Source organism: Tamandua tetradactyla, chromosome 2 (assembly GCF_023851605.1).
Source record: "Tamandua tetradactyla isolate mTamTet1 chromosome 2, mTamTet1.pri, whole genome shotgun sequence".
In the NCBI taxonomy this organism is placed as follows: Eukaryota; Metazoa; Chordata; class Mammalia; order Pilosa; family Myrmecophagidae; genus Tamandua; species Tamandua tetradactyla.
In genome coordinates this window covers 129,155,581-129,182,886 of record NC_135328.1, presented here as the reverse complement: position 1 = coordinate 129,182,886, position 27,306 = coordinate 129,155,581, and the positions used below count along the sequence as shown (strand labels likewise).

The 27,306-nt window shown below is 36.3% G+C and overlaps 1 protein-coding gene across 1 annotated transcript; it reads left to right on the top strand.

Moving 5' to 3' along the window:
- Nucleotides 1-27,306, top strand: LOC143673846 (cyclin-Y-like protein 1). Its single transcript, XM_077148859.1, has 9 exons — nucleotides 1-847; nucleotides 2,450-2,484; nucleotides 7,736-7,836; nucleotides 10,991-11,026; nucleotides 15,520-15,571; nucleotides 16,366-16,485; nucleotides 20,046-20,209; nucleotides 23,524-23,686; nucleotides 24,752-27,306. The coding sequence occupies exons 1-9, from the start codon at nucleotides 841-843 to the stop codon at nucleotides 24,866-24,868; spliced, it is 795 nt and encodes a 264-aa protein (XP_077004974.1). The 5' UTR covers nucleotides 1-840; the 3' UTR covers nucleotides 24,869-27,306.

The following is a 27,306-nucleotide window of genomic DNA, read 5'->3' as shown; positions in this document are numbered from 1 at the left end:
CCCCCACCCCCACCCCGCATGTGGGACATGACTCCCAGGGGTGTAAATCTCCCTGGCAATATGGGACAGAACTCTTGGGATGATCAACTATGGGGTGATATTGTAAGCCACTGATTTTATACTTTGGATGGACTGTAATGGTGCATGAAAATATCACAATAAAAAAGTTGAAGGCTAAAATCACAATTTTCTCACGTGGTAGTGTTCCTATAGATTAGAACATCGAACTTTTCTTATACAATCCTGTTAAACCTGCCATGATGAGTACCCCCACCAAACAAACCAGTTAACTAAATGAGTTAGTTTGTGAATGGTGTTAGAATTAACCATTTGAATATCTGTGAATGTTTGCCAAAACAATTCTTTTGGTTGTTGGTATATTGGATATTACTGAGTTGGAATCTGCCAGTAATTGGCTAATGACATCACGTGCTTCTTGGCACTATTGCTGGAATATGCTAATAATATCAGCAGTAGAGGAGGGTGATGGATTTCTGTTTGATAAGGAGAGGAGAGGATATGCACGTATTTCATCTGAAAGCTGTATCACATTGTCTCACGTAGTCTGATTTTATTCCACATATATGGAGAGATCCTACAGTTTTGCAGTTTCTCAAATTTTTCTTTTATTATTGCCTTTGTTTCCTTTATATGTCATTATTAAAGACTCTTCCCAAAACTATTGAGTGATTAAAATTGATGTGTACCTTTTTTTAAGTGTTATTTTCTACTCAACTAAATTACCACACCTTTTTCTGTTGTTCCTTTACAGAGTTAGCTGTGAAATCCAACCCTTGTGACCATCCGAGGGCAAGCACCATTTTCCTGAGCAAATCTCAGATGGATGGTAAGACAACAATATTTTTTTGAGGAAAAGGTTGAGAACTCAGTTTTTGTTTTGTGGTAGGTATTATAGAAAATGTTTACTTTGAAGAACTCATACACTCTTTAAAATCTTCACTTTTTCATATATCCACTTGTCTCAGTAAATGAATATGTACTTCCCTTTAGTAATCAGTGAGGAGAACACAGAGTCTGGTCACATATATTTGCCTCTTTTTTATGTACACAATTAATTGGATGCATGATTTAGAAGTGGTCATGAATTTATACTTACTATTCCATACTACTTTGCCCTTTTGCCCTTTTGCCTTTGCCCTGAAGAGCACATATTTTAGAATGACTAGGATTTATATTACAGTTAGGTTTTCATTTGAACAAATCAAAAAAATATTTTAACTTTGGGGATTGTATCTGCGATTTTGTCCATATCTTAAACAGGATTCTATCTCACATTTGTATTTATGCTGCTTAGAACCTTTAAACTAGCTAGATTTTCTCATCTTCATGCAATGCTGTACACAGCACAGATTAGTGGATTTCAGGGTGCGTCAGAGCAAACACTCCCAATGGTATTATCCTAAACACTAGCATCAGTGTGTGGATGAGTGTAAATTTGCTATGTCCTGCTTCTTTAGGAAAAATCAGAACTACAGGTTTTTCTGCACTCCTGTTTGTTGTTCCTTAATGTTGTATCTAGTTTCTTTGCTAAAGAGTTATTGTGTCCAAGTTTTTCAGTGGATTACAACAGCAGGAATATAGGAAGTGATGGTTTTCTAGTAATTGAAGTAGTGCAGCACAGTAAAGAATAGGTGGGGGGAAGATTTCTAACTTGGGTTTGATAGTTTTTTGTACTTTGCCTGTCTTTCCAATCATTTCTGGTTTAGATGCCTGTAATTCTCAGTTTCTTATAGAGCCACGGGTTACTGGCATAGAGAGTGGAAGCTTTTAAGGAAAAACTATCCCGTTCCCCTCTGTCTCTGTGTGTAAGGAGGACATGCCTATGATGCCTGCCCGGCTTAGAGGAGGTGGCAGTGTGGGAAACAAGGCAGAGGCCAGGACTTTTTGGTGTTTTTATTCTTCAGAATAGGTTGGGTTACTTTCTAATTCTGTAAGATCCATTTATTTATTTTGTAGCATAATATTTTAGTAGATTACCAGTAAATGCTTTCAGGGATTTTGGTGGATCTAGAGAGTATTGTCTGGCCAGAAACTGGTTCTTAGAGCTGTCAGCTGTTAGATTCTGATAATTAAAGTAAGCTATGTTTAAATGTAGAATCAGAAAATTCTATTGGGTAGTGGTTCAGCTATGCAACAGGTAAACTTTTTATTAGCTAAAATTTCCACCTGGCCCAATTTGTTTTTGAGATTCTTTCATTTTAACTAATATATCTGTTAGGTCACAAAGTAAAGCTTGTTTTTTAGATTTTTACTGTGAGGGGGCTCATCTTGCTGGATGATTTAAATTTAAAACTTTGTTGGAAATTATTTTTTTAAATAGAACTTTTATCTTTTTTGCATATTGGTAATTCATCATATTATTAGCTGCTACTTTATTTTTCTATGGCATGTATATCAGAATTGATCAGTTAACTTTTTTTATTCTTAGTGGAAGAAAAGAGGAAGAGCAACCATTTAAACCATGTAAGTAAACAATTGAAAAGTTAAGTGAGCAATTATTAGTTTGAATTAAAATTGTGTCTGCTGTGATTCCTAATAAATACAGTATACCCAATATTGTTAGCATGGAGCACTTTGTGGATTTTTTAAATTGCTTCTATTTTGCTAAGTATCAGATTTATTTAGGAGAGTTCTTCGTTTAAGAACTGCCCATTTTAAAGAGGTTTCTAGAAGGCTTTAAAGTTAGTTTTCAACCACATGATTGTGGTATAAAGAGCTGTCTTAATTTTTTTTATTAGAGAAGTTCTGGGTTTATAGAAAAATCGTGCATAAAATACAGGATTCCCATAATCACCCTATTGTTAATGCCTTCATTGGTGTGGAATATTTATCACAACTGATGATAATGCATTTTAACAATTGTACTATTAACTATAGTCTGTGGTTTAAACTGCCTTAATTTTTAATCTTATTTTTTAACCAGAGTAACGAAAGTCTAATAGCTAAGTCAGTCTTTTGCATTTTCTATTGACTTATTTTCACATTAAGTGAGAAACACACCTCTATCTCCCGTGACCTTATTTCCCTCTCACCATTCTGTCAACATACATCACATTTTAATTAACTCTGTTATCAGTGTTTGCATTATTACGACTATGCAAATATTGATCACTGCTGAATCACACAGTATTCTGTGTCTCCTCCTTGTACAACCGTTCTTTTTTTCTCCTGAAGTCTTGCTGATTGTATCTCAAATATTTCTCAAATCTGAGCACTTCTCCTCTACGATAATCCCTTTTTCCTAGCCAGCATTGTCTTTCACTCATCCAGTATAGTTGCTCCTTAACCTCATCTCCCTGATTTCATAGATACTCCACTTTTTGGTGGAATTAATTTCTTGACTATATTCACTTACCTGTTTTTTAACAGCTATTTACCCCGGGTGTAACTTTTGTCACGTTTGTCAAAAATATTTTTTATTAAATATAACGCATCTATTCCATTTTTTTTCTTGGAGACAGCCTTCCCCAGCCTTCTGTTGTCCTGCTTCAGTACTGGTTGGTTTTCCCTAGACCTGCTCTGTGCCTCTTTTCCTGGGATGTCCCTTTGAAGTCATCTGGGATTTCATTTAACTGCTCTTGTGTGTTGGATCCTGTGTCCTAGGTCCCATGATTCCCTGTCTTGTAATGCTTATTGGAGCACATTTTTCTGGGACAGTGCACAAAAGTGGAAGTTTTTAGCAATCTAGCCTGAAACCCCTCCTATTTGGTAACAGTATAGAGTTCTAGGTTGAATCTAATTTTTACAATTATGAAAATGTTTTCTCTTGTCTTCTCACAGTGTTGATTTAAAATAAGTTGTCATTGTATGATACCTCAAATAAAAATGTGTTTTGTGACCCCTTCCCCCATCCCAGTCTCTTCTTTGGCATTTGACATTTTCTATGTCCGTCCCCCTCCCCCGGTCATTCTATTATTCAGGTATTAGACCTCTTAATTTTTTTCCCTTCTGTTTTTTGTTTTGCCTTTTCTCTCTACATTCTGAAACTTTCCTTGACTTTATACTCTAATCCTTCTATTAAATGCTTTAGTTTATCCTATTTTGAAGAGTTCTGTTATATTCTGTCATTCCTTTGTTGTAAGCATTTAGTTTTATCATAGGTGTCTCTGCCCAGAAAACCTCACACAATCTCTAGAGAATAAGCATCTAGATTCTAATGAGATGGCACAACTGCTCTTTCTTGTCTTTTGTTTCCTGCTTCACCCTGCCTTCTGAAGGACCTTGTGCCTCAGTGCCCTGAGCCTGCCTGGGGTCCTGCATGACACTGCCTGGTTTCTTCCCATAAGAGTCACTCTGTAGGCAGCATGGCTCTGCTTCCTCTTCTCTGCCAAGTCAGTTATCACTCCTTTATCTACTTTTCATTTTTCAAACATAATAAAGAATGGTCTGCCGTTTATCCTGTCTCCTCATCTTTAGTCTTATGAATATGTAACTTAAAAAAAAATCCTTTAATTCTAATGAGATTTCAGGAGGGAGAGGAAATAAATTTGTCCATAGTCTACCATGTTTAACCCAAACTTAGGACCTATATCTAAAATGTAGATATAAGTTTAATTCAGTATGTTTAAGGATGTTCAGATCACTTTTTTGTTATAATAATAATTGGTATTATACTTTGCTGCTAAGATTCTTCAAACCAGACACCTTGCCATATTGTCCCAATTAATGGGCAATATAGATGCAGTGATTCATTTCATTAATGTATAAAGTGTTAGAAATTTTAAGTTAATTAAAAATTAATTCTTAAATAACTTCTCCAAAACTTTTCTTGTAGAAAAGGCGGGGGGTGGGGGGGGTGCGTGGAATGGAAACTTCAGTTTTTTTTTTTTTCATGGGTTAAAATGAGACAGCAAGCACAGTGAGAAGGGGGCAGGATTTCAGCTGATACTTAAAATTTTGATGGTAAAGTTTGGGTTGTGATGTGCCAGACAACTAGGTGTGATATTTTTTAGTCTTTACCATGTAACCATAAGTCTACTAGGTACCCCCTTTCCTTTCTTGTAAAGATTGTAAAATTCCATCCATTTTTATTGAGTGAACAAAATACGATAAATGCTGTTTTTTCCTCATCTATTCTAATGAGATAACCAAAATGCCTATGAACACTAAATTGCAGTAGTGTTTTGCTGTTTGTATGTTTGTTTTAAAAGGTATTTACCTTTTATATCCTTATGTTTGCTGGTATAGTTTATTGAGATTGTGTCAGCAATGGTAATAAGTGGTAATAAGACTTTAGAGGATAATTATTAAATTCTCAAGCACCATGAAGGGAAGTTTTGAAGTAACCTACTGGCAGTCACGTCCAGACTCTGCTCAGAGGCTTAATTCTGCCAGCCTGAATTCTGCCATCCAGATGCCTTAGCCTTGGTTCACAGAGGCTGTTGACATAGAAAAGTTTGAAAAGTTAGAAGTGAGTGGTACATCCCCTGCTGTGTAGAGAACAGCAGAGAGTCTCTGCATTCCATCTTTTTTGGTCAACTTGAAATTTGTAAATAGTCTGGTTAAAAACAGAAAAGGCAGCAACAGCCGTTTCTCTGGAGTGGATAATTTTTCAATCTTGTCTTTAAAAATAAGTTTAAAGTAGGCCTGGACTGACAGGGAAGTGTTCAGCATTTCTTTGGCTGGGCCTAGCCAGTAGACCCTAAAAAGCTGACTAACTAAATGAGCCCCATAGGGTGGTGAAACCATGCCTTATTAAAATCTGTAAATGTTTTAACTCTAATATTTTCCAGATAAGTCAATAAACATTCATAATAGAAAAAAGAAATAAAATAAGAAGGAAATGGGAGAAGATATCACCCAAAGCTCTATATTTGACACTAGCTAGTCTATATTTTGGTGTTACTTCCTCCTTATTCTTTTTAATCCTTCTACATGTAGGGTTTTGGTCAGAATTGACTTTTGTTAGGTCATGTTACCTCCTAATAGTAGTGACCTTAGGAAATATATTTTCCACTTAGTAAAAAGTATTTGAAGAATTGACACTTGTTTTTCATGCTATATTTGTTTCTGAGGTTATAAAAAGTAAATTACACATTAACTGAATAGCTTAAGGAACATTTTGAAGGTTAGGCATTGTTTAGAAACCTCTGGCTTGAAGGAAAATTTAGTCCTCCAAATAGTAATACTTTTCAAAAATATTACACCTGAGACTTTTTGTTAATAAAGATTAAGTTGATTTTCAGTAAAGCATCAGAAACAAGGAAAAGGGTGTTTTATATGCTGGCTATTTGGAATATGGATATTTCCAAATACTGGCTACTGGCAATTGTTTAATGTTCTGTGCTTTAAAAAGCAGATTTTTCCCCGCTCTGCCTTTCATGTACTTGTCGGGGAAACTGATGAGAGAGTGTGAAAGCCTGGCAAAAAATATTTTTTATTAACAAAAGGAAGGAAGGCTTATCTGAATTGGTAAAATGCAAGCATTAAAATCATTGTTATTCCGTGTTTTTAAAGAATGCTGTTACTTTCTATTTTTTATAGTTCCTGAGATTTGGTATTTTATAATAGTTAAGGAAGAGAATTGTCTTAACATAGTTAAGATTATTTTACTATTTGACTATTGGTGTATTCTTGTGCTTGTCACAAATAAATGGATCCTTCTAAAGTGTTTTAAAGATAATTCTCTAAATGGCCCAACAGATTCATTCTCACCTTTCCCATAAATCCACTGCAGATAAGTTCTCACTAACTGGCATCTGTAGTAAGATTAACCTTCCAAATTATAACACTTGTTGAACCCTTAATTCATCCAGATTCTGTGCTTGGCAGATGGAGATAGGGGCAGTAAGAGTCCTCTTCCCTGGAGAAACTTATTGTGTTACGAGGGGGAACCCTGTAAACAACTGTTACGTAACAAGTGGTAACATAGATATATGGCAAGTAAATGCTGGTAAAGGTGTCTTGGAAGGTAGATAGTGTCAAACTTGCCAGGACAAGGACGAGGGAAAACACATTGCAGAGAGCAACATGAGCAAGGCAGGAAAATAAATTGATGAAAAATTTCAAATGAGCGGAAAATATTCTCTGGGATTATCACTTAAGTAATGTAATAACAGTCTTATTTAAACACGAAGTTAAAACTAAATTCCAAGTTTTTTGTTTCCTAGTGTTTGGATGTGAGAAAATTTTAAAGCAATACTCATGTCCTCCAAATAAGGAAACTGAGGCCCACAGAGACATATGGACCCTACCTTGTTAGTGACAGAGCAGCCTTGGTACACCCAGCGTCTGAACCTTAAAACATTGCATGTTTCATCAAGTCTCCTGAACTAATATGTTTATTTCTGGCTTTCATTCACTGCGGTGACATGTTCTCATGTCAATTTTATTTAAGGCATTACATTTTATTGCGTAAATGAATAGTAGAAATAGAAAACTTGCAGTTCTGTTTCATTACTTAAGGAAAAAAAACTGAAATCTTACTCTAAAACTTTTTATGCTGTTATAAAGGCAATTTGTAATAGATGCTTGCCAGGCTTAATTATAAGTACCATATCAAAGGCAACATTTTAGAATCCATCAGAAAGCATCTGTTGAAGCTAGAGTTTTCCAATGGGTTTCCCATATAGCCACACATGATATCACGCTCAGGCCGTTTATGGAGGGTAAGAAATACCTTAACTCTTTATCGTTTGATATTTTAACCAAGGAAAACACACTTTAATAGATTTAACTTACTGTGACATTTTCTTCTATTTCCCTTCCCCTTCAGGTATCTCCAGGGCAGTTTACTAAAAAGTATAGCTCATGCTCAACAATATTTCTAGATGACAGCACAGTCAGCCAGCCTAATCTTAGAACCACAATAAAATGGTGAGTACATCTAGGTTGCCAAGGGCTGAGTGACAGACCCCCGTATGCTAAAAGCCTCCAAGCCATACCTGGGAACTTCAGTCATTGATTGTCCATTCCAGTGATCAGTTTAAGAACCTGATGTCAACTTTATACTGATTTCAAGGACCTAAAAAATGAATTTTCAATTTCCCTTTAGAGTACCTGGTGAAATTGGGAAGTCAGTTACCAAAAAAGGAATCCTAGACAAGGTGCCCCTCTTTATTTGATGCATTTATGTTAATACATTGTTGAAGGAGGTGCTTTTTAGTTGGATGTTTCTAGAAAAAATAAGTATGAGTTACAGGCTTAAATATGCACTACTTTGGAATCTCCTCTTGGAAGAAGGGACAGCTTGTCCCCTACTGGCACGATGCTGTATCTGCACTTAAACTGAATGGAATTTTGTCAGATTTCTCCTTTGTACGTTTTTTTCCCTGCAGTGTTTCTCTATGAAAATTCAGTTCTCCTTTCTTGTTTCCCAAAAGAGTAAATATTATCAAACCAGCCTTACAAGAATAAATTTTTGGTGGCTCAGCAGGCAGAGTTCTCGCCTGCCATGCTGGAGACACGGGTTCGAGTCCTAGTGCCTGCCCATGCCAGAAAAGAAGAAAAAGAAAAATAAATTTTCAAGCTTAATTTCTTTATGGTAAAATGTGTTCAGCTGAGGTTTTAATGCATATATATCTGTTCAAGACACTGTATCAATCCATATTCAAGAAAATCATAGAGATTAATGAAGGGTTTTTTTTTTGGAAACATAGTCATGCTCAGGTTTGGGCTTAATGAGACTTGAATAGTATATTGATAAGAAACTATTCCCTAATTTCTAGGATCACCTCAGAGTCCACAATCAGAGATGCATTTTCAAAACATCCCACAATAACCTTGCAAGCTTATTTTTTTTTAATGTGTGCAACATGTTCTGACTATTGGGATTGTCCAGGGAATATTTATCTCCTCAAGATACCAATGTAGATTTCCTCTACATTTTACCTCTAATTTTATTTTTCAACCTTAAAAAACACATTTAGCTTATAAACTTAATTTTGTTTCTAATGTATCAGCTTTTTTGCTAATTTAATTATCAAGTAATTATCAACTTTAAGTAAAAAATCAAGTTGACAATTATGATTATTTCCTCTCTCACTTGTAATACTACAACAGCAAAAACTGAACCTTGACTCCTCTATCTAAAGCCCTCAGCTTTGGTATATATTATCCAGTAATCATTGAATGTTTTTGTTCAGCCAAGACCATAAATCCTTGACTAAAAACCAGAATGTACTTTGAATAGAAGCTCTAGTTTCTTTTGAATTCAGAGAATTCAGATATCTCAGTGTACAATTCAAAAGTAGTCTGAAATATTAACCTTTCTCAAGCAAATAGGTTTCATGGTGTTTTTCCAGTGTAAATAGTCTAATTTTTAGAAGTTTACTTGGGAAGTATAGTTTTCATTTGCTTTAAATAAGTTTTAAAAATGATCATTCATAACATTCACTGTTGGTGGAGTAAAGGTTTTATGAGCAAATTAATAGGGAAAATTGGCTCTTAGGAAGGATGTTGAAAATGTTATCATGGTGCTTTCAATGGGATAGGCGAGCCATATTAGAATCGTATGCAACAAGGATAGGCGAACTATATTAGAATCATATGCAACAATCTTCAAAATGTGTCTGCAAACACATGGAATTCAGCCTGCGCCCCCCCCCCCCCACCCCCAGTAATCCTGTATAGTCAGACACCTTTTGATAAGCTAGGGAAGGATGTGAGGCATAATTATATGGACAGAAACACCCCAGGTCATTCGAATCTAACTAACCTCACTGGTTCCCCCAACTTTTCTGCACATTGGAATCACTTGGGGAGCTTTTAACAAAACGAAAACCCTGATGCCCAAGTCACATCCAGTGCCAGTTAATGAAATCAGAATTGACTGGAAGTGGAAGTCAGGCAGTTTTTAAAGATTCCCAGGTGATTCCAGTGTACAGCGAAGTTTAAGAACCACAGCCTAATTAGTTTGAGTGCAGTAGAAAGAGAACTGCTTCTGGCTGTTAGGGGAACCTCAGACAAGTTAGCTTTAAGCATTAGTTCCCTTATCTTTTATAGATGGGTTGTTGGATTAAATGGCATCTAAGGTTTGGTGGTCCTTTTCAGCATTTAACTTCAAATTTTGTGATTTAAAGATTATCTTTGAGACAAATCTATTTGAAGCACTATAGAAGTATCCATCTTTGATACTAATGTTATTTGTCTAACCTCCTTAAGAACATTTTCAAAGTAATGGAAGCTTTTTGTGCATGCTAATAGTCTATGGATGTACTTTAAAATTCAGATTTGCCTTCCCTCAGTTATTTTCAGCTTCATTTTAGAAACTGAGTGCCAATGGAAACATACATTTACTGGAGAGAGCACCTTTTTTCCCTAGTACTCAACAGTTGTGGATAACTTAGGAATGCAATAATATAGACTCTGAGGAGTTGTGTCTGTTCATCACTATTTCATTTAAACTAATTTGAGAACACTTGCCATGAATATTATGTTGCATAGTATTATGCTGTGTTGCTAGCACTGCTTTATTTCAGGATAGCTAGACCAATCAATTTTATGAGTACTTATATTTGCTAATAAATTTTCTAATTATACAAAGGTGAGTTTAAATGATTTGGTATAAATCACATTCATTAATTACTTTTATAAAAATAATGGAAAATGGGTGTAGGTAGGTGGATAATGTGCTAAATCAGTTGAAAACACAGTCTACCATCTAAAAAGCCACAAATGAAAACTATTTTGTGGCCTAAATGTAAACAAGCATACAAATAACTACACCTTCACGGGATGAAAAGTACCATGGGTAAAAGGAAAATGACAGGGAAAACAGAATTCATATATTATAATAATCAGCAGAAACATGTCTTGTAACCAAATATAGCCTAGCATTTTGGTTCTTCTGTTTTTGTTAAACACCAAAGAACTAAAATAAGGGGAAAAGTACCCATATGGTACTCATACGTTCAGTATTTCAGGACCACTGGGAAGATCTCTAACCACCCCTCATCCCCCTTACTTTTTAATGTCTTTAGGTCTAAAAAATATCTTTTTTTTACAATTATATATATTTTTCCCTCCACAGTGTGACCTTAGCAATATACTACCGCATAAAGTACAGGTGAGCTCTTTTAAAACCTGCCTTGTTATTTTAGCTAATTATTTTGCATGATATCAAATTTAGTGTTAGGTAATATCTGTGGCTATTATTGGAGTAAGCTGTAAATATTCAATATTATTGCAGCATTGAAGTGATTCATTTGGGGGTTTTTTTCCTCCTTGGGATGCTTTTATCTCTTGAATTATTGAGGGACCCCAATGATCATTTATTTATGTGGATTATATTAATATATACTGCATTAAAAATTAAAATTGAGAGTTTAAAAGTTTAAGTCCATTGTATGCTAATACAGGGTTTCTCATCCTCAGCACTATAAGATTTTGTTGTGGGGGGCTGCCCTGTGCACTTTAGGATTTTTAGCAACGTCCATGAAATGCCAGTAGTGCCTGTCCTCTCACCCCTTGTGATAACCCAAAATGTCTCCAGACATAGCCAAATGATGAAGAAGTGTCCCCCTTTGGGAGACAAAATTACCCCTGGCTGAGAAGCACTGTGTAAACATAAATATTTTCCCTGAAAAGTCTTTTTTTCACAACAAAAAATGTGACTGAAAAGTACATCATTGATTTAAATTTTTTGTAAATCTCTTTAATGTTTACCTTAATAAAAGACAGCTGTATTCTCATATCTACTTCTGCCTTCAGTCATTTGCATTCTGTTGTTTTGAAGAAACAATATGAAGAAAACACAGCTTTGTGTAGATTAAGTAGTTGAAAAAAGGTGAATTTTAAAAGCCTTAGGATAATTGTGGATATTCTTAGATACTACACCAAAATTCTATAGTGATAATTTCTTTAATTAGTTTCAGTGGAATTTTAAACCACATCAGTGAGCCTTACATTAACATAGTCTGTCTTGTATGTTGAATGGATATGTTACCCATACATGAGCTTATAATATACATTGATCATTTGGAAGATGTATATTTCATTATACAGCCAAAAACTCACCTTTGTTAGTATCACCACCAGTCTTATTTAAAAAGTATTGAGAAGCTGTTAAACTCACAGTAGAAGACACATATTTTCCAAAATACTGGCTTTTAGCTTGAAAGCTTGAATTTTATCATTGGCAGCAAATTCTTGAGTTGTTTTTCTTGAAATGACAGGCTAGTTCTGTTCATTTTAGAGAGAATGCAGTTTGTCACGTGCTCTCATGTACATTTTTGTTTTTAACAAAAAGGTAACTCGTTTAACTTGCAAGTCAGTCAGGTCAAACGATGCTTTTCCTCAGTGCAGCTATACTCCAGTGTGCTGAAGAGATTTATATCTATTTTCCATCAGTTCACTCAAAATATTAAAAGTGCCAGGATTTAATAACAGTTTAATTTTTGCCGCTTCATCAGAGACGTTCTTAAATGATGCTGGCTTTTTTTTTTAATTGCTGGTGTGTGGTAGCAAAAAATAGAATGACCAGTGGTGCAGTGGATACCACTGCCTTGATTCATGCTAAGGAACTGACAGGTTTACCCATTTTTGCTTTTATATAATGATAGCAAATGTCAAACAGTGAAAAAGCAAGTAATGCCTTAGTATTATGATAATAGTTTTGACCTCACAGGCTTGCTGAAGGTACTTGGGGAATCCCCATGAGCCTGCCGACCACACTTTGAGAACCACTGGTTTACATGAGCACGATGTATTAGCATGGTGAACCTTAAAATTAAAAGATAGGCCTCTTTTAAAATAAAAAGGTGTTTTAAATTTTTTTTATTAATTAGAAAAAAAAATTAACACAACATTTAGAAATCATTCCATTCTACATATGCAATCAGTAATTCTTAATATCATCACATAGATGTATGATGATCATTTTTTAGTACATTTGCATCTATTTAGGAAAAGAACTAGCAAAACCACAGAAAAAGATATAGAATGTTGATATAGAGAAAAAAATAATAAAATATATATATATATAAAAAAGGAAAAAGAAAAAACAAAAGACACAAACAAACAAAACACTATAGCACAGATGCAGCTTCATTCAGTGTTTTAACATAATTACATTACAATTAGACAGTATTGTGCTGTCCATTTTTGAGTTTTTGTATCTAGTCCTGTTGCACAGTCTGTAACCCTTCAGCTCCAATTACCCATTATCTTACCGTTTCTAACTCCTGATGGTCTCTGTTACCAATGACATATTCCAAGTTTATTCTCGAATGTCGATTCACATCATTGGGACCATACAGTATTTGTCCTTTAGTTTTTGGCTAGTCTCACTCAGCATAATGTTCTCTAGGTCCATCCATGTTATTACATGCTTCATAAGTTTATTCTGTCTTAAAGCTGCATAATATTCCATCGTATGTATATACCACAGTTTGTTTAGCCACTCGTCTGTTGATGGACATTTTGGCTGTTTCCATCTCTTTGGAATTGTAAATAATGCTACTATAAACATTGGTGTGCAAATGTCCGTTTGTGTCTTTGCCCTTAAGTCCTTTGAGTAGATACCTAGCAATGGTACTGCTGGGTCGTATGGCAATTCTATATTCAGTTTTTTGAGGAACCACCAAACTGCCTTCCACAGTGGTTGCACCATTTGACATTCCCACCAACAGTGGATAAGTGTGCCTCTTTCTCCGCATCCTCTCCAGTACTTGTCATTTTTTGTTTTGTTGATAATGGCCATTCTGGTGGGTGTGAGATGATATCTCATTGTGGTTTTGATTTGCATTTCTCTAATGGCCAGGGACATTGAGCATCTCTTCATGTGCCTTTTGGCCATTTGTATTTCCTCCTCTGAGAGGTGTCTATTCAAGTCTTTTTCCCATTTTGTAATTGGGTTGGCTGTCTTTTTGTTGTTAAGTTGAACAATCTCTTTATAAATTCTGGATACTAGACCTTTATCTGATATGTCATTTCCAAATATTGTCTCCCATTGTGTAGGCTGTCTTTCTACTTTCTTGATGAAGTTCTTTGATGCACAAAAGTGTTTAATTTTGAGGAGCTCCCATTTATTTCTTTCTTTCTTCAGTGCTCTTGCTTTAGGTTTAAGGTCCATAAAACTGCCTCCAATTGTAAGTTTCATAAGATATCTCCCTACATTTTCCTCTAACTGTTTTATGGTCTTAGACCTAATGTTTAAATCTTTGATCCATTTTGAGTTAACTTTTGCATAGGGTGTGAGATACGGGTCCTCTTTCATTCTTTTGCATATGGATATCCAGTTCTCTAGGCACCATTTATTGAAGAGACTGTTCTGTCCCAGGTGAGTTGGCTTGACTGCCTTATCAAAGATCAAATGTCCATAGATGAGAGGGTCTATATCTGAGCACTCTATTCGATTCCATTGGTCGATATATCTATCTTTATGTCAGTACCATGCTGTTTTGACGACTGTGGCTTCATACTATGCCTTAAAGTCCAGCAGCGTGAGACCTCCAGCTTCGGTTTTTTTCCTCAAGATACTTTTAGCAATTTGGGGCACCCTGCCCTTACAGATAAATTTGCTTATTGGTTTTTCTATTTCCAAAAAATAAGTCGTTGGGATTTTGATTGGTATTGCATTGAATCTGTAAATCAGTTTAGGTACGATTGACATCTTAACTATATTTAGTCTTCCAATCCATGAACATGGTATGCCCTTCCATCTATTCAGGTCTTCTGTGATTTCTTTTAACAGTTTTTTGTAGTTTTCTTTGTATAGGTTTTTTGTCTCTTTAGTTAAATTTATTCCTAGGTATTTTATTCTTTTAGTTGCAATTGTAAATGGGATTCGTTCCTTGATTTCCCCCTCAGCTTGTTCATTGCTCGTGTATAGAAATGCTACAGATTTTTGAATGTTGATCTTGTAACCTGCTACTTTGCTGTACTCATTTATTAGCTCTAGTAGTTTTTTTGTGGATTTTTCCGGGTTTTCGACGTATAGTATCATATTGTCTGCAAACAGTGATAGTTTTACTTCTTCCTTTCCAATTTTGATGCCTTGTATTTCTTTTTCTTGTCTAATTGCTCTGGCTAGAACCTCCAACGCGATGTTGAATAATAGTGGTGATAATGGACATGCTTGTCTTGTTCCTGATCTTAGGGGGAAAGTTTTCAATTTTTCCCCATTGAGGATGATATTAAGGTGTTTTAAATTTAAGGTACTTAGCAGAGATAAGAAGAAATACATGATAGGAATACAATATAGAGAACTAAAGAGAAAAACCCAGGGAAATCTGAATTTCATTTTTGAACTGATTTATAAAGAATTTTGCCCACTACTGCAGCTTTGTAAAATTTCTTGTGTGTTCCAACGTGAGGTGAAAGGAGTGAAAATAAATTTGTTTACTTTAGAGAAGTATTTAAACGTTGGCTAGTTACGGTCAAAAAAATTTCACAGTACATGGTTGTAGTGAGTAAAAAGGAAACTTTTGAGGCCAAGATCCAGGAGAAGAATTTGAAAAACTGTTTGCTCTGTTGGAGGTTAAACGTTTCATTCAACTTTTAGCTAAGATAGTAACATTTCGTGACTTAATGTTTTTAATGCACATTGTTATTTTATAGAGATGCAGATAGGTCCCTGGATTTTTTTGATGAGAGATCACATCCGCTCATGGTAAGTGTCAGCTTTGTTAAGATTGTATTTTTCCCTCATGTTATTTCATGCTGATTAGCTTTGTGAATAATTACTAGAGGAAAAACACTGAAGCTTGAGATCAAAATCATCTTCCTTTAAGTTCTTCCCCACCCCACACTGTATCGCTATCATTTTATAAATGGGTTGTTGAATAGGAGATATGATACAGTATGAGCTTAGTTGCAGTTTTGATAAACAGTGAGCTCAAACAACAGAAAAGATTATTTTTAACAGCATCAAACGAGCAAAATGCTTAAAAGTAAACCTAACAAATATGTAACATCTATGTGAAAAGTTTTACAACTATTTAGATTAATTAGAATTACTTAGAGTTAAGAATTCATTTCTTCAGTCACACTAGCCACATTTCCAGGACTCAAGTAGCCACATATGGCTCCTATATTGAACATTGTCACCTTAGAGCCTTATGGTTCCAAGTTTTTGCAGCGTTTGTTGCAAATGAGTATGAGATATGATGATAAATAAGATTTCTGAGCTTATAAATTTCTTAAATTTCCTCTGTGGGAGGAAAATGGAAAGGAACACTGTAATTTTTCTAAGCTTGTGCCTGTATTTTCCTTTAATGACTGGTGGGAGGGTATTGATTCACTGGTTTTATTGTTCATTGTTTATATTTAAAGGATTTAAAGGCATGTCCCCCAATCAAAATTATTTTAAAGGACACATTGACATAAGTTTGAAGGTTGCTATCATAAAAATACTTAAGAATTTTTCTTCAGTGGTTACTTATAGTACATTTTTCCTTCTTTCAGCCAGTAAAGATTCCAGAGGAATATTTTAAGCATGATCCTCAGTACAGATTTGTTTACACATTTGTTCAGACTATTTTCAGAGCTGTGCGGCTAACAGCTGAATGTGCAATAGTGACTTTGGTAAGATAATTAATTCTTTTGTTATAAAGCATCTTTAGAAATTTCTGCTTGTACACCATGATGCAGTCCTGTTTTTCATATAAAAGTAAGCTCCTGAAATTATCAGAACATTATTAAGAGAAACCTGCAAAACAATAGCTATTAAAGGCAGCAAGAGAGATTTCTGATCTCTTCCACCCCATACCCCACCCCGCCCAGAAACATGCACATGCAGTGCATACAGACGTGTACATGGGTGCATGTGGGTGTCCTGATGGGGTCAGGGTGGGGAGCAGTAACAAAACAACCTGCTCCAGAGGCAGAGATGAATTCAGTGTAGGTCTGAGATGAGTTCCAGGTTGTATTCCCCCAGCAGTTTATAGGTATATCCTGATGGGTGTTAATCCATCACTGTTCATTTCCATGAAGTTACCCAAGAGTGGAGTGTCAGTAGTAGTAGTTCATGGGCAAGCTTTGCTAGTCAGTTATAAGAGTTTACCATTTTAAATAATAAATTCTATTTAAGTGAGAGGTGGTTGGGATTTTTTAAATTCTTTCTACAGAAAACTTGCAGAGGAAAGTTAAGTGCATGGTTTGGAGGGAAAGAGTACTTACGTCAGCACCTACTCCTTTATCTCTCCAAGTAGAATTTAGGAGACAAGGCATTTAAAATAGAAACCCCTCTATGGATTTTGGATCAGACACAGGTCTTTTCATGGAGCAGCAAGCCATTTGGAATGCTTAGCATATGCTAGAGAGAGAGGCAAGAATGGTACTTCCATACCTAAAAAAAAGGTAATTCATGTAGGAGAGCATCTGGGTTTGGAAGGGAGTTCATTTTAAACCCATTAAGCTTGATGTACCTGTGAGGTAGCAGAATAGCAATGTCTAGTAATAACTTGTATATATGGGCCCGGAGCATGAATCGGAGTTAATGGTAGGGAATTAAGAGTAACTCTTCAGATGCAGAGAAAGTGTGTAGAATGAAAAGTGGACAGAAGATGGATGTGCAGGGACTATCAATATTTTAGGGGCAAGTTCTTAGAGGAGTGGCTACAGTTGTAGAAGAACCAGGAGAGCATAATAAAAGAGGAACCAAGTTAAGAGAAATTCAAGAAAGTTGTGGTCAAATGCTAAAGGCTGCTGAGAAGTTGCTCATTCCTTCAGTTCTCACTGAGTACCTATTCTCTGCCACTAGAGTTAGAGAAACAGATTGAACAAAGTTTCTTGCCTTTATGGAGCTTATATTCCAGTAAAGAAGACAAGTTTTTCTTTTTAAATGAGTATTTTTTAAAAGATGGATATTTCAGATAATGATAAAGAACCAGAAGATAAAACAGGACTAAGGGATAAGGAGTGTTTAGAAGAGTTAATTTTAGGTAGAATGATCAGGAAGAGTCTCTCTAAAGAGGTAGCACTTTGAAAAAGGCGATCCTGCATTACATATAGAAGGAGCTAGGCAGTGGTCAGCTTCTTTTTTTATTTTAATTTTTTAATTTAATTTTTTTTAATCCCCAAAACACGAAGCAAACGCAGACATTCCTATTTTGATCATTCCATTCTACATATATAAGCAGTAATTCACAATATCGTCACATAGTTGCATATTCATCATCATGATCATTTCTTGGAAAATTTGCATCTATTCAGAAAAAGAAAGAAAATGAAAACAGAAAAAAAATTATACATACCATACCCCTTATCCCCTCCCTTTCATTGATCACTAGCATTTCAAACTAAATTTAACATTTGTTCCCCCCCTATTATTTATTTTTATTCCATATGTTCTACTGGTCTGTTGAACTGGTCTGTTGACATAGTAGATAAAAGGAGCATCAGACACAAGGTTTTCACAATCCCACAGTCATATTGTGAAAGCTATATCATTATTCAATCATCTTCAAGAGACATGGCTACTGGGACACAGTTCCACATTTTCAAGTAGCTCCCCCCAGCCTCTCCACTGCATCTTGAATAACGTGATATCTACTTAAGGCATAAGAATAACCTCCAGGACAACCTCTCGACTCTGTTTGGAATCTCTCAGCCATTGACACTTTGTCTCATTTCACTCTTCCCCCTTTTGGTTGAGAAGGTTTTCTCAATCCCTTGATGCTGAGTCTCAGCTCATTCTGGGACTTCTGTCCCTCGTTGAGTGGTCAGCTTCTTGCTGAAGGTAGAATTGATAGGAATTGCTGTCAGATTGGAGTGGGATGAGTCACGTTAAGTCATGGCAGCTAGGTGAGTGTTAGTGTCATTGGTGTTACTCGGGAAGACGCGGGGAATGCGGAGTTGGGTGAAAGGCTCTGGTGTGTACGTGCGAGGGCGCCACTGGCCATGGTGAGAAAAGCTTGAAGACAGTGAGCAGCAGGGTGCGGACTGCAGTGAGTTGAGGTGAGGATGGGAGAGGAGAACTGCATCAGGGCATGACACCGTGAACAGAATGAAAGGATGCATCCTGAAGGTTGGGATGAGAAATAGGTTCATCCTGAGAAAATTCTTTGGCAGAGGAGAAATTCTTTGTGAGGAGATGTGATCATTTGGGGAGCATTTTTCTGCAGAAGTGGGCATGGGTAGGATCAAGTACATTGACACAAGACTTGAGTCTTCAGTAGGAAAAAATAAATCTCTTCCATTGATCACTGCGGGGGGGTAGCAAATGGTATAAGGGAGTATCAGTACATAGCAAACATGCCAGTTAAGGTGACAGGAGCTCGAAGGATTGCCAGTTTTGTTGAAATGCTTCTACTTAACTCCTATAAAGTAGAAAGTTGAGTTCTGTGAGAAAGGTTCTTAGAGAGCTTCAAGTTTTTGGGAGAATGGAAGCAGAATCTAAGAACATGCAATGTTTGATGAATATTCCCTACATGTAAAATAATGTCTGAATCATCTCACCAACTGTCAGGTTTTAGAGTCCCAGAAGGAAGAGACTGGTGGCTCTGTGCTGCCTTGTAAATCGATGGGAATTGATTAAGCTGCAGATTGTGTGTTCTTGGAAAGGCACTGAGTGCAGGACTCTTCCAGTTGTCCAGACTGGCCTCAAGCGCGCACTGTGCATGGCTGCCTGTCATGCTGTGCTGCACAGCAGCCACTGGGAGGCTCTCGGTCACCAGTTCTTTTCTGCAAGCTAGTACACAAAACTGTTACTGTGAGCAGAAGAAGATAAAAACATACTCAGGATCACCACTCAGGCTTTACATATTCAAACATTACCTACCTGTGAAATCACCAGTTAACTACCAGCCAGGTGTGGCACATTGCACAGGCAGGCTCCCCACCCTGGGCTGGGATATGCTGCCCTTTCTGAGTGTGAAGATAATACAGTGCTTCAGGATGACCTTTGCTGAGATGTCCAGTCATTCCCATGACCAGAATTGGGCTGGAAATTTACATGGGCAGAGTGGTCAGCAGAGGGAGCTGCCTCAATTGTGATCTGGCCTCTTGCTCAGGTGGACTGAGCAGTCTCTATAGAAGGGAAGAATAAAAGGCATTTCTTAGTCCAAACATCTACCATTCATAATAGTTCTTGTCATGGCACTTAAACTGAACTAAAATCAAAGACCAGTGCTCTACTTTTGCAGGTTTACTTAGAAAGGCTTTTAACTTATGCTGAGATCGACCTTTGTCCCGCTACCTGGAGAAGAATTGTTTTGGGAGCCATTCTTCTTGCCTCCAGGGTCTGGGACAATCAGGCTGCATGGAAGGTGGACTGCAAGATCCTCCAGGGCCTTACAGTTGAGAACATGTGAGTTCATAAGGTTTGGGTGAATTTTCTAACCATTTTCCAATACCTCATTTGCTCTCATAAAGTTTGCATTTTAAGAAATATTTTTAAAGGTAACGTGCAGAGAACTGAAATACGCATAAAAGTACGTACTTCTTTCTTTCCAGCTGTGGTCCAAATTCATATTTTACATCATTAATTGGTAGTTACTGATGTGTTGGTGTAATAATCTGCTTTTGATAAGTTTTTTTTCTGGTGGTTTCTGATAGATAAAGCTTACAGCATAGTACAATAAATATCTTTACAGCATTTTTAAAGCTTTCTACCAGTCGCAGTCCAGTTTTAAGAGGTTCGCCCCTGGCGTTTGAAGTAAGTGTTTGACTACTGTCAAGGAATTAGGTGGCCCCTGGACTATTGAAGTTACAGCTTTAATCTGAGTCACACATTTTATATTTGGTTTTGCTGTCTTCCCCCACCCCCCTTTTTCTTTATCTGAGGATCTGTTGTTGCAGAAACCATGATATAAGATGGGCACTCCTTGGTGTGAAACAAAATTAGCCAAATGTAAAAGCTTCAGAACTCATGTTTTCCTGTCTCCTTCCCTATTGGGAGTGTTTCATGTGTTAATAAGTAGGTCTTATGGAAACTGGAAACTCCTTTCTCAGGCAGTTTGAGAAACCAGTGCTCATGTTGAAGAGATTCCTGGGGTACTCAGCCATTCATAACAGCACTTTGTGGGGTCTTGAGCCTGAGAGTGTGAGGTCCCTTGGTTAGTAATATGGCTACTCTAAGACTGCACGCACGCTGACATGGGACAGAAAACCAAACCTAATGAGGGCTTCCAACCTGGCCAGCGTGGCCATCCTGCCACTGGAAAGGACCTGGAAGGTAGTAGGCAGGATGAGTCAGAGGTGTTTCCAGCAGACTTTCAGCATGCCTACTTGTTGGGGAAAATGTTCTTTGTGGGTGGCATTTAGGGAAATGAGAGCACCTCTTGATTAGAATGAGCAGTATAGGGAGATTAAAATCCTGGCAGAAAAGGCCAAGGTTGTGTTTTAGTGACCTCACTCAGTGTTATTCAGAATTACCAAGCTATACATATTTGAAACTGAAGCGAGGATACTTCTGAAGGGGAGCCAGCAAATGTTGATTGCTGTTAGAATGGGGTTTTGTGAAAAGGACCACTTCGATAATAGTGTAAACTAAATGGTCATTGTTATATTGCTGGCCATCTTACTTAGCAAAGGGTGGGGTGACAAAGGACGTCTCCACCATGGATTTGAAATGAGCGGAAGTACTTTTTGGAAGTTGCCGAAGCTACTTTGACTTTGATCACTGCTGTTATCAATCTTCAAATTGGTCCCTCAAAGGAAGGAAAACTCATAAACAGGAGCACTACCCCTGCCATGATGGTGGCTGATACTTTCTCAAAACCTGAAACTAAGCTGGCTGGGCCTCTGGCTCTTGTTACAGTATCAGAGAGTGTGCAGGGAAACATGTAGATTGTCCCAGGGAGTAGTGGCAGAATCTAGCTACAAGATTAGTCTTAAACAATGCTTTTTGTGTATGATAAGAAACACCAGGAAGCAGCTCTATTTGTAGCAGGCTGCTTTTGTTCATGATCTTCAGAAAGTGGACAGCGTTAAAACAAGGTATTTCATATACATTTATTTTGTCCCTCTGCTGTTGACTACAATTGAGTCTGTTTTAAAACTGAAAAGTTTTAAAACCAGTTCTATCAGATTTTTGTTAAAACTTTCCATCTATATGCTTTCTTAGAATATATCTCCCTTCAAAAGAAGTTAAATTGAACAGCTTCTAGTCAGAAAGTTGGCTGTGCCTATAAATGGTTTGCTGTTCAGCCATCTAGCCATTTAAAAAACAAAACAAAACAAAACCCAGAAGATGCATATTCTGTAGGAATAATGCTTTCCTTCAATGATTAAACCTCTATTAATAGACATGTTAATCCTATGAAGTACTGTATTTCTGCACAATTAAAATTTATTAGTGGAGAAACTATAACAGGCATAGTGAAGTGTATTTATTTCTGTAGTAAATTGAGTCCTGATTAGCTGATTATCAAAGCAAAGTGATTTCCATTTCTATAGACTTACGGAAATATGAACAGATTAATCTTGGTGGCAGGTTCAGTTGGGTTTTAAGTTCAAATGAGAAACAACATCTCCGCTCTTACTCTCACTGCTCTCCATGCAGTAGAACATTGAGCATTTGTTGACCTATCCAGTGGATAAAATATTAAAACATATTAAAAGCCAGAAATAAAGCCTCTAGCATGCTTTTTTAGGTATTTATCATTTTTAGACAATTTTTAGACACTCCCTAATGTGATTACTGTGAAGGTAAGATGTACTCTGATTTCATTTACTTGAACACTTGGCAAAGGACTGCTCCTCGAATTTTCCTTTCCCACTTACTAAACGGTGACTGCATATGTGTTTGTGCCATGCTCTGCAGAGGACTGGTGCATGCTCAGCATCTTGGGGTTTCCCTCCCAACACAGGAGAAACACTAAGTTTTTACATCCAGTGCTTTGCCAAAGGGCCTGTTGTAAAATGGATTTAGTCTAGTCAAAACATCTTTGATCTTTCTGCCTTCCAGAATTTAAAAATAGAATATTCTGTCCTGCCAAAGTGACAGTTTCTCAACTTAGTGAAATTAAGGTGGGCAGAGACTTGCATTATGCCCTTTGGCATAGCCCCTTGCAGTGGGGCAGGGGGAGGGGAGCCCCTTCCCCATCGAATACAGCTTGTTTGTTTATTTATATATTTATTTGAGATGAATCCTTGTTGCCTCAAGAGTTTTTCCCTCCTCAGAGATAATCAGTACCTCTGGATGGATCCATTTGTTGCCGTGGTGATGTGCCCACTCCTTTTGTTGGTGCTTCTCTACTTCAATAAGCCCCTTCCTGTTATCAGCCCGGTGGAAATGTCTGCAAGTTCTTCAGAGCTAATAAACAGCAGAAATCATTCCTTTCATCTGATCACTGTAGTGGGCCTTGTGAGTGAGTGTAGAGTATGAATCGTACAGCCGCACTAATGGAACTCTGAAGAATGAGCCCCCGAGTCAGCAGCACGAGAGCATAAGAGGGCTGTGACCTTTTCCCCTACGTCCCAAACTCAGAGTGCTGGGACGCAGAAAGGACCACAAATAGCTGTGCCTTGTCTGAACATGAGTGTGTTACTCCAGCTGGGTAGCCTTTATTTGTTTCAAAACAGAATTTAGAGCTATCCTAGTAGCTCAATGATACTTTTGAAGCTAGTCCAATTGTCTAAAAATTGTCTTGTTATTTTGTTATATCCTTCCTTCCCTAGGCTTGAGATAGCAATTCATTGTTTGGAGCTACTACAGTTTGATATTGATGTTCCTGACAGTGTTTATGTCAAGTACTACTTTGGCCTTCGTTCCCTAGCCGGTGACAACGATAGGAATTTTCTGTTTGCTCCTCTTAGCAAAGAAAGAGCACAAAATCTAGAGGTAAGGTGTTGAAGTCACTAAGCTGGGTTCTCACTCAGCCACCAAAGCCTACATCTGACACTAAATCATTAATAATATTAAGACGTGATTAGGGAAATAGAAAGTTTTTAAATTAACACATTGAGGATCTTACACATCTGACACTAAATCATTAATAATATTAAGAAGTGATTAGGAAAATAGAAAGTTTTTAAATTAACACATTGAGGATCTTATTAACCCTTTGGAGTCATATTTCCTGTGTCTTTTATGATTTATACAAGGATCCACATTTCAAAAATGATAGATATTATTATCTCTTCTGACTGTAACTCAATATTTCTAATGAAATTTAATGTTTTTAATAGTTTTCCTTTTGAACCTCTACCCTTCTACATAACCCATAGGATTGTTTCCCTGGTTATACTTACGTATATAATTTATTTATTACTCTTGACTGCCTTTATCTCAGTTTATAAATTCATGTTTTACAACATGTTATACCTTCTAAATATAGGTCTATATAGAAGGTATATATTTATACCTTTATATTTAGAAGGTATAACATGTAAGTGTTTCAAATATTAGATGTACAGAGTGCATGGGTTTAATGGAAATGGTAATTTACCGAGGACGTGGCAATATTATGGCTTATGATTTTTGGTGTGAATACAGCAAAATTATAACTGAAATGGACACATTCTTAAAATTCACACTTTCTGTGGTACCTTGGAAGGTACTTTAGAGTGATACATTTTTCTACCGTAATTAAAGTGCAAGTGAAATAATATCTTTTGGTGCTTCAGTCTTAGACCTCTCCAGTAGAGAAAGTTTCTGTTTGCTCTGCCAATCTAATCATAGCCCTCAATCTGTATTACTCTGTGTCTTAGTGAATTGGCAGGAAGTAGCTTTCTCAGAACCTAACATGTAGATCTCAGATAGCCAAAGTAGCAGTAATTATGTATGAACTCTAATAGACTCTCCATATGTGGCTCATCATTGGTGATTCCTTTTAAGATTGGAACCTTTTTTAAACGCATTTTTTAATTCTTGTACCTATATTCTATTTGATTGACTTTTTCCTAGGTCATTTCCAGATTATGTGAAGACAAATACGCATGTTTATATAGAGCTGCTCTGAGACGGTCTTTCAGCGCTGATGATTTCATCGTTATTCAGCGCTCTAATGCCATCCTCTCTTAAAGAGAGAAATGAGGGGTTATAACATCATAAAACCCCTCATCTACAAAGACTGGAGAAACGTCACCACTCCTGCTCAAAAACCAGCAAAGTTAATATTTTCATCTAAGGAAAAGACATCAAATTCAAATTCAAGAGACTCGTGGACAGCGAAGACTACACTGTATAGGAAAGAACGCAACCTTGTCAATGTAACACTCTTCTGTCCTTTCTAATGTAAACAGAGTTATGAAAACCACTCCAAAGTGAAAGCTCCCAACCCACACACAGATGTTTGCTTACTGTCTAGGCAGTAGCTGTGAACAATGTGTGGTTTTTTTAATTAATAACTTAAATTTTAAAGACACTAACCATATAACTTTTATGTTTTTCCTATTTTTCCTGCCCCAACCACCCACCCCGATATTGTTGCATATGCCTTTAAAATTAATGCAGTATTACTATTAAAACATGGGACTCTTAACAACTATAAAACCAACTATAAAACAACTATAAAAACAACTTGGCAGCAGAGACTAGCATTGTTAGGTGCTGAAAGGTTCATCCTCCCTACTGTATCACTGAAGCTGCTAGTCATTGGCAGTCAACTTAAACAAAAAAGCTGCTGGATAGCATGTACTGAAATTCCTTCCAAGCACTACTTATTACCATTTCAGCATGTTGGGTTATCAACAGAGAAAGTATCAGTTATTGATTATCTACATCTGCTATGTCCACACTTCATTTCTTGTGAACTCTAATAGTGCTTGCGTCTCACCTCTTATTTGTTGAAATCTAGTTAAGATAATTTCTTCTTATTTGTTAAAATCTAGTTAAGATAATTTCCTCTTATTTGTTAAAATCTAGTTAAGATAATTTCCTCTTATTTGTTAAAATCTAGTTAATATTTCCAACCAACATGGTGATCCAATGATAACAAGCACATAATGAGATACAAAGTATCTGAAAGTCTTGATGCAGGTCTAAGCTTTTATAAAGTGCCTTTTGGGCGCCCCAGGCACTGCAGCATAAGTATAAATGCAAACAAACCTTTAAAAAACACATCTGAAAGTTTTCGTTTCTTTTATACTTACTTGGTTTTGTGAATTCTGAGTCCGTTTTCAATTTTAATTTTTTATTTCAGGGCTTCTTGAAGATGGCAGACATTGAAACAAAAAATTAAAATTAAAAGCTTCATACTCAAAATTCACAAAACACTTAGTTTTGTGAATTCTGAGTACGTTTTCAATTTTAATTTTGTGTTTCAGGACTTCTTGAAGATGGCAGACATTGAAACAAAAAATTAAAATTAAAAGCTTCATACTCAAAATTCACAAAACACTTAGTTTTGTGAATTCTGAGTACGTTTTCAATTTTAATTTTGTGTTTCAGGACTTCTTGAAGATGGCAGACATTGAAACAAAAAATTAAAATTAAAAGCTTAATACTCAAAATTCACAAAACACTTAGTTTTGTGAATTCTGAGTATGTTTTCAATTTTAATTTTGTGTTTCAGGACTTCTTGAAGATGGCAGACATTGAAACAAAAAATTAAAATTAAAAGCTTAATACTAAAAATTTACAAAACTACGTAAGTTTAAAACAAATTTAAGTAAACTTTCAAATGATGTTTTGTAAGTTTTGTAGCACTTATACTTCTACTTTGATACTCTACTAGTATCAAAGCTTGAAATTGCACCAAGACTTTGAAACACCTGTAATCTCCATAGAAGGGCTTTCCTGTTTTTAAAATAGTCCTTTGCAAGGCTGTGCACCGTTCATCTGTTTTAATCACCTAAGTTTCTTTTCTCTAGATTTGGTAAAAGGAGATTATGAAGAGCAATGAAATTCACATGTAATAAAAGAAATTGGACCCCCCCCAAAAAGAAAGAAACTGGACCCTGTTAGTGGTGGATAATTAGGAAACAGGTACATTAAGCTATCTGTAGTCATCTTATATGAAGTCCTGGAGTTTAAAGAGGAAACTTACACACTCTATAGGAACCCTGATTTCAGCTTTAAAGAGTAGGGAATAAGTAATTTTAAGAGATTGATGATAACAGTGTCACCTACATTTGAAATTTTTTTTTTACATTATCATTGTCAACTCTGAAATCTCTTTTCTCCTGCCTTATCAAATGTACATGTAGGAATTTTGCCTAAAAACAGCATTTCTGTATTAGAACTACTTTCAGTATTGCAATACTTCACTTCATATTGAGTGCTGTAGTTCCATCATTTTTAAAGAATAGAGACATAAATAATCATATATAAAGTATTACAGTGTACCACCTCAAAAAACATTGCTTTATGGAGTTTGGAGCCTGGAGATTTTAGTATTGATTGCAATTGTATTTTGAAAAGAATGCTACAACCTATAGTGGTTTTCTTTCTCATGTTTATATTAAAAGAAAAGCTAATAAACTATTTTAATTTAAGTACGGCTAATGTATTACTGTATT

Bases quoted from the DNA above. Each gene is read 5' to 3' on its own strand.
- LOC143673846 (XM_077148859.1), top strand. The intron at 7,837-10,990 runs GTGAGTACATCT...TTCCCTCCACAG, and splicing joins CTTAGAACCACAATAAAATG to TGTGACCTTAGCAATATACT. The intron at 15,572-16,365 runs GTAAGTGTCAGC...TCCTTCTTTCAG, and splicing joins AGAGATCACATCCGCTCATG to CCAGTAAAGATTCCAGAGGA.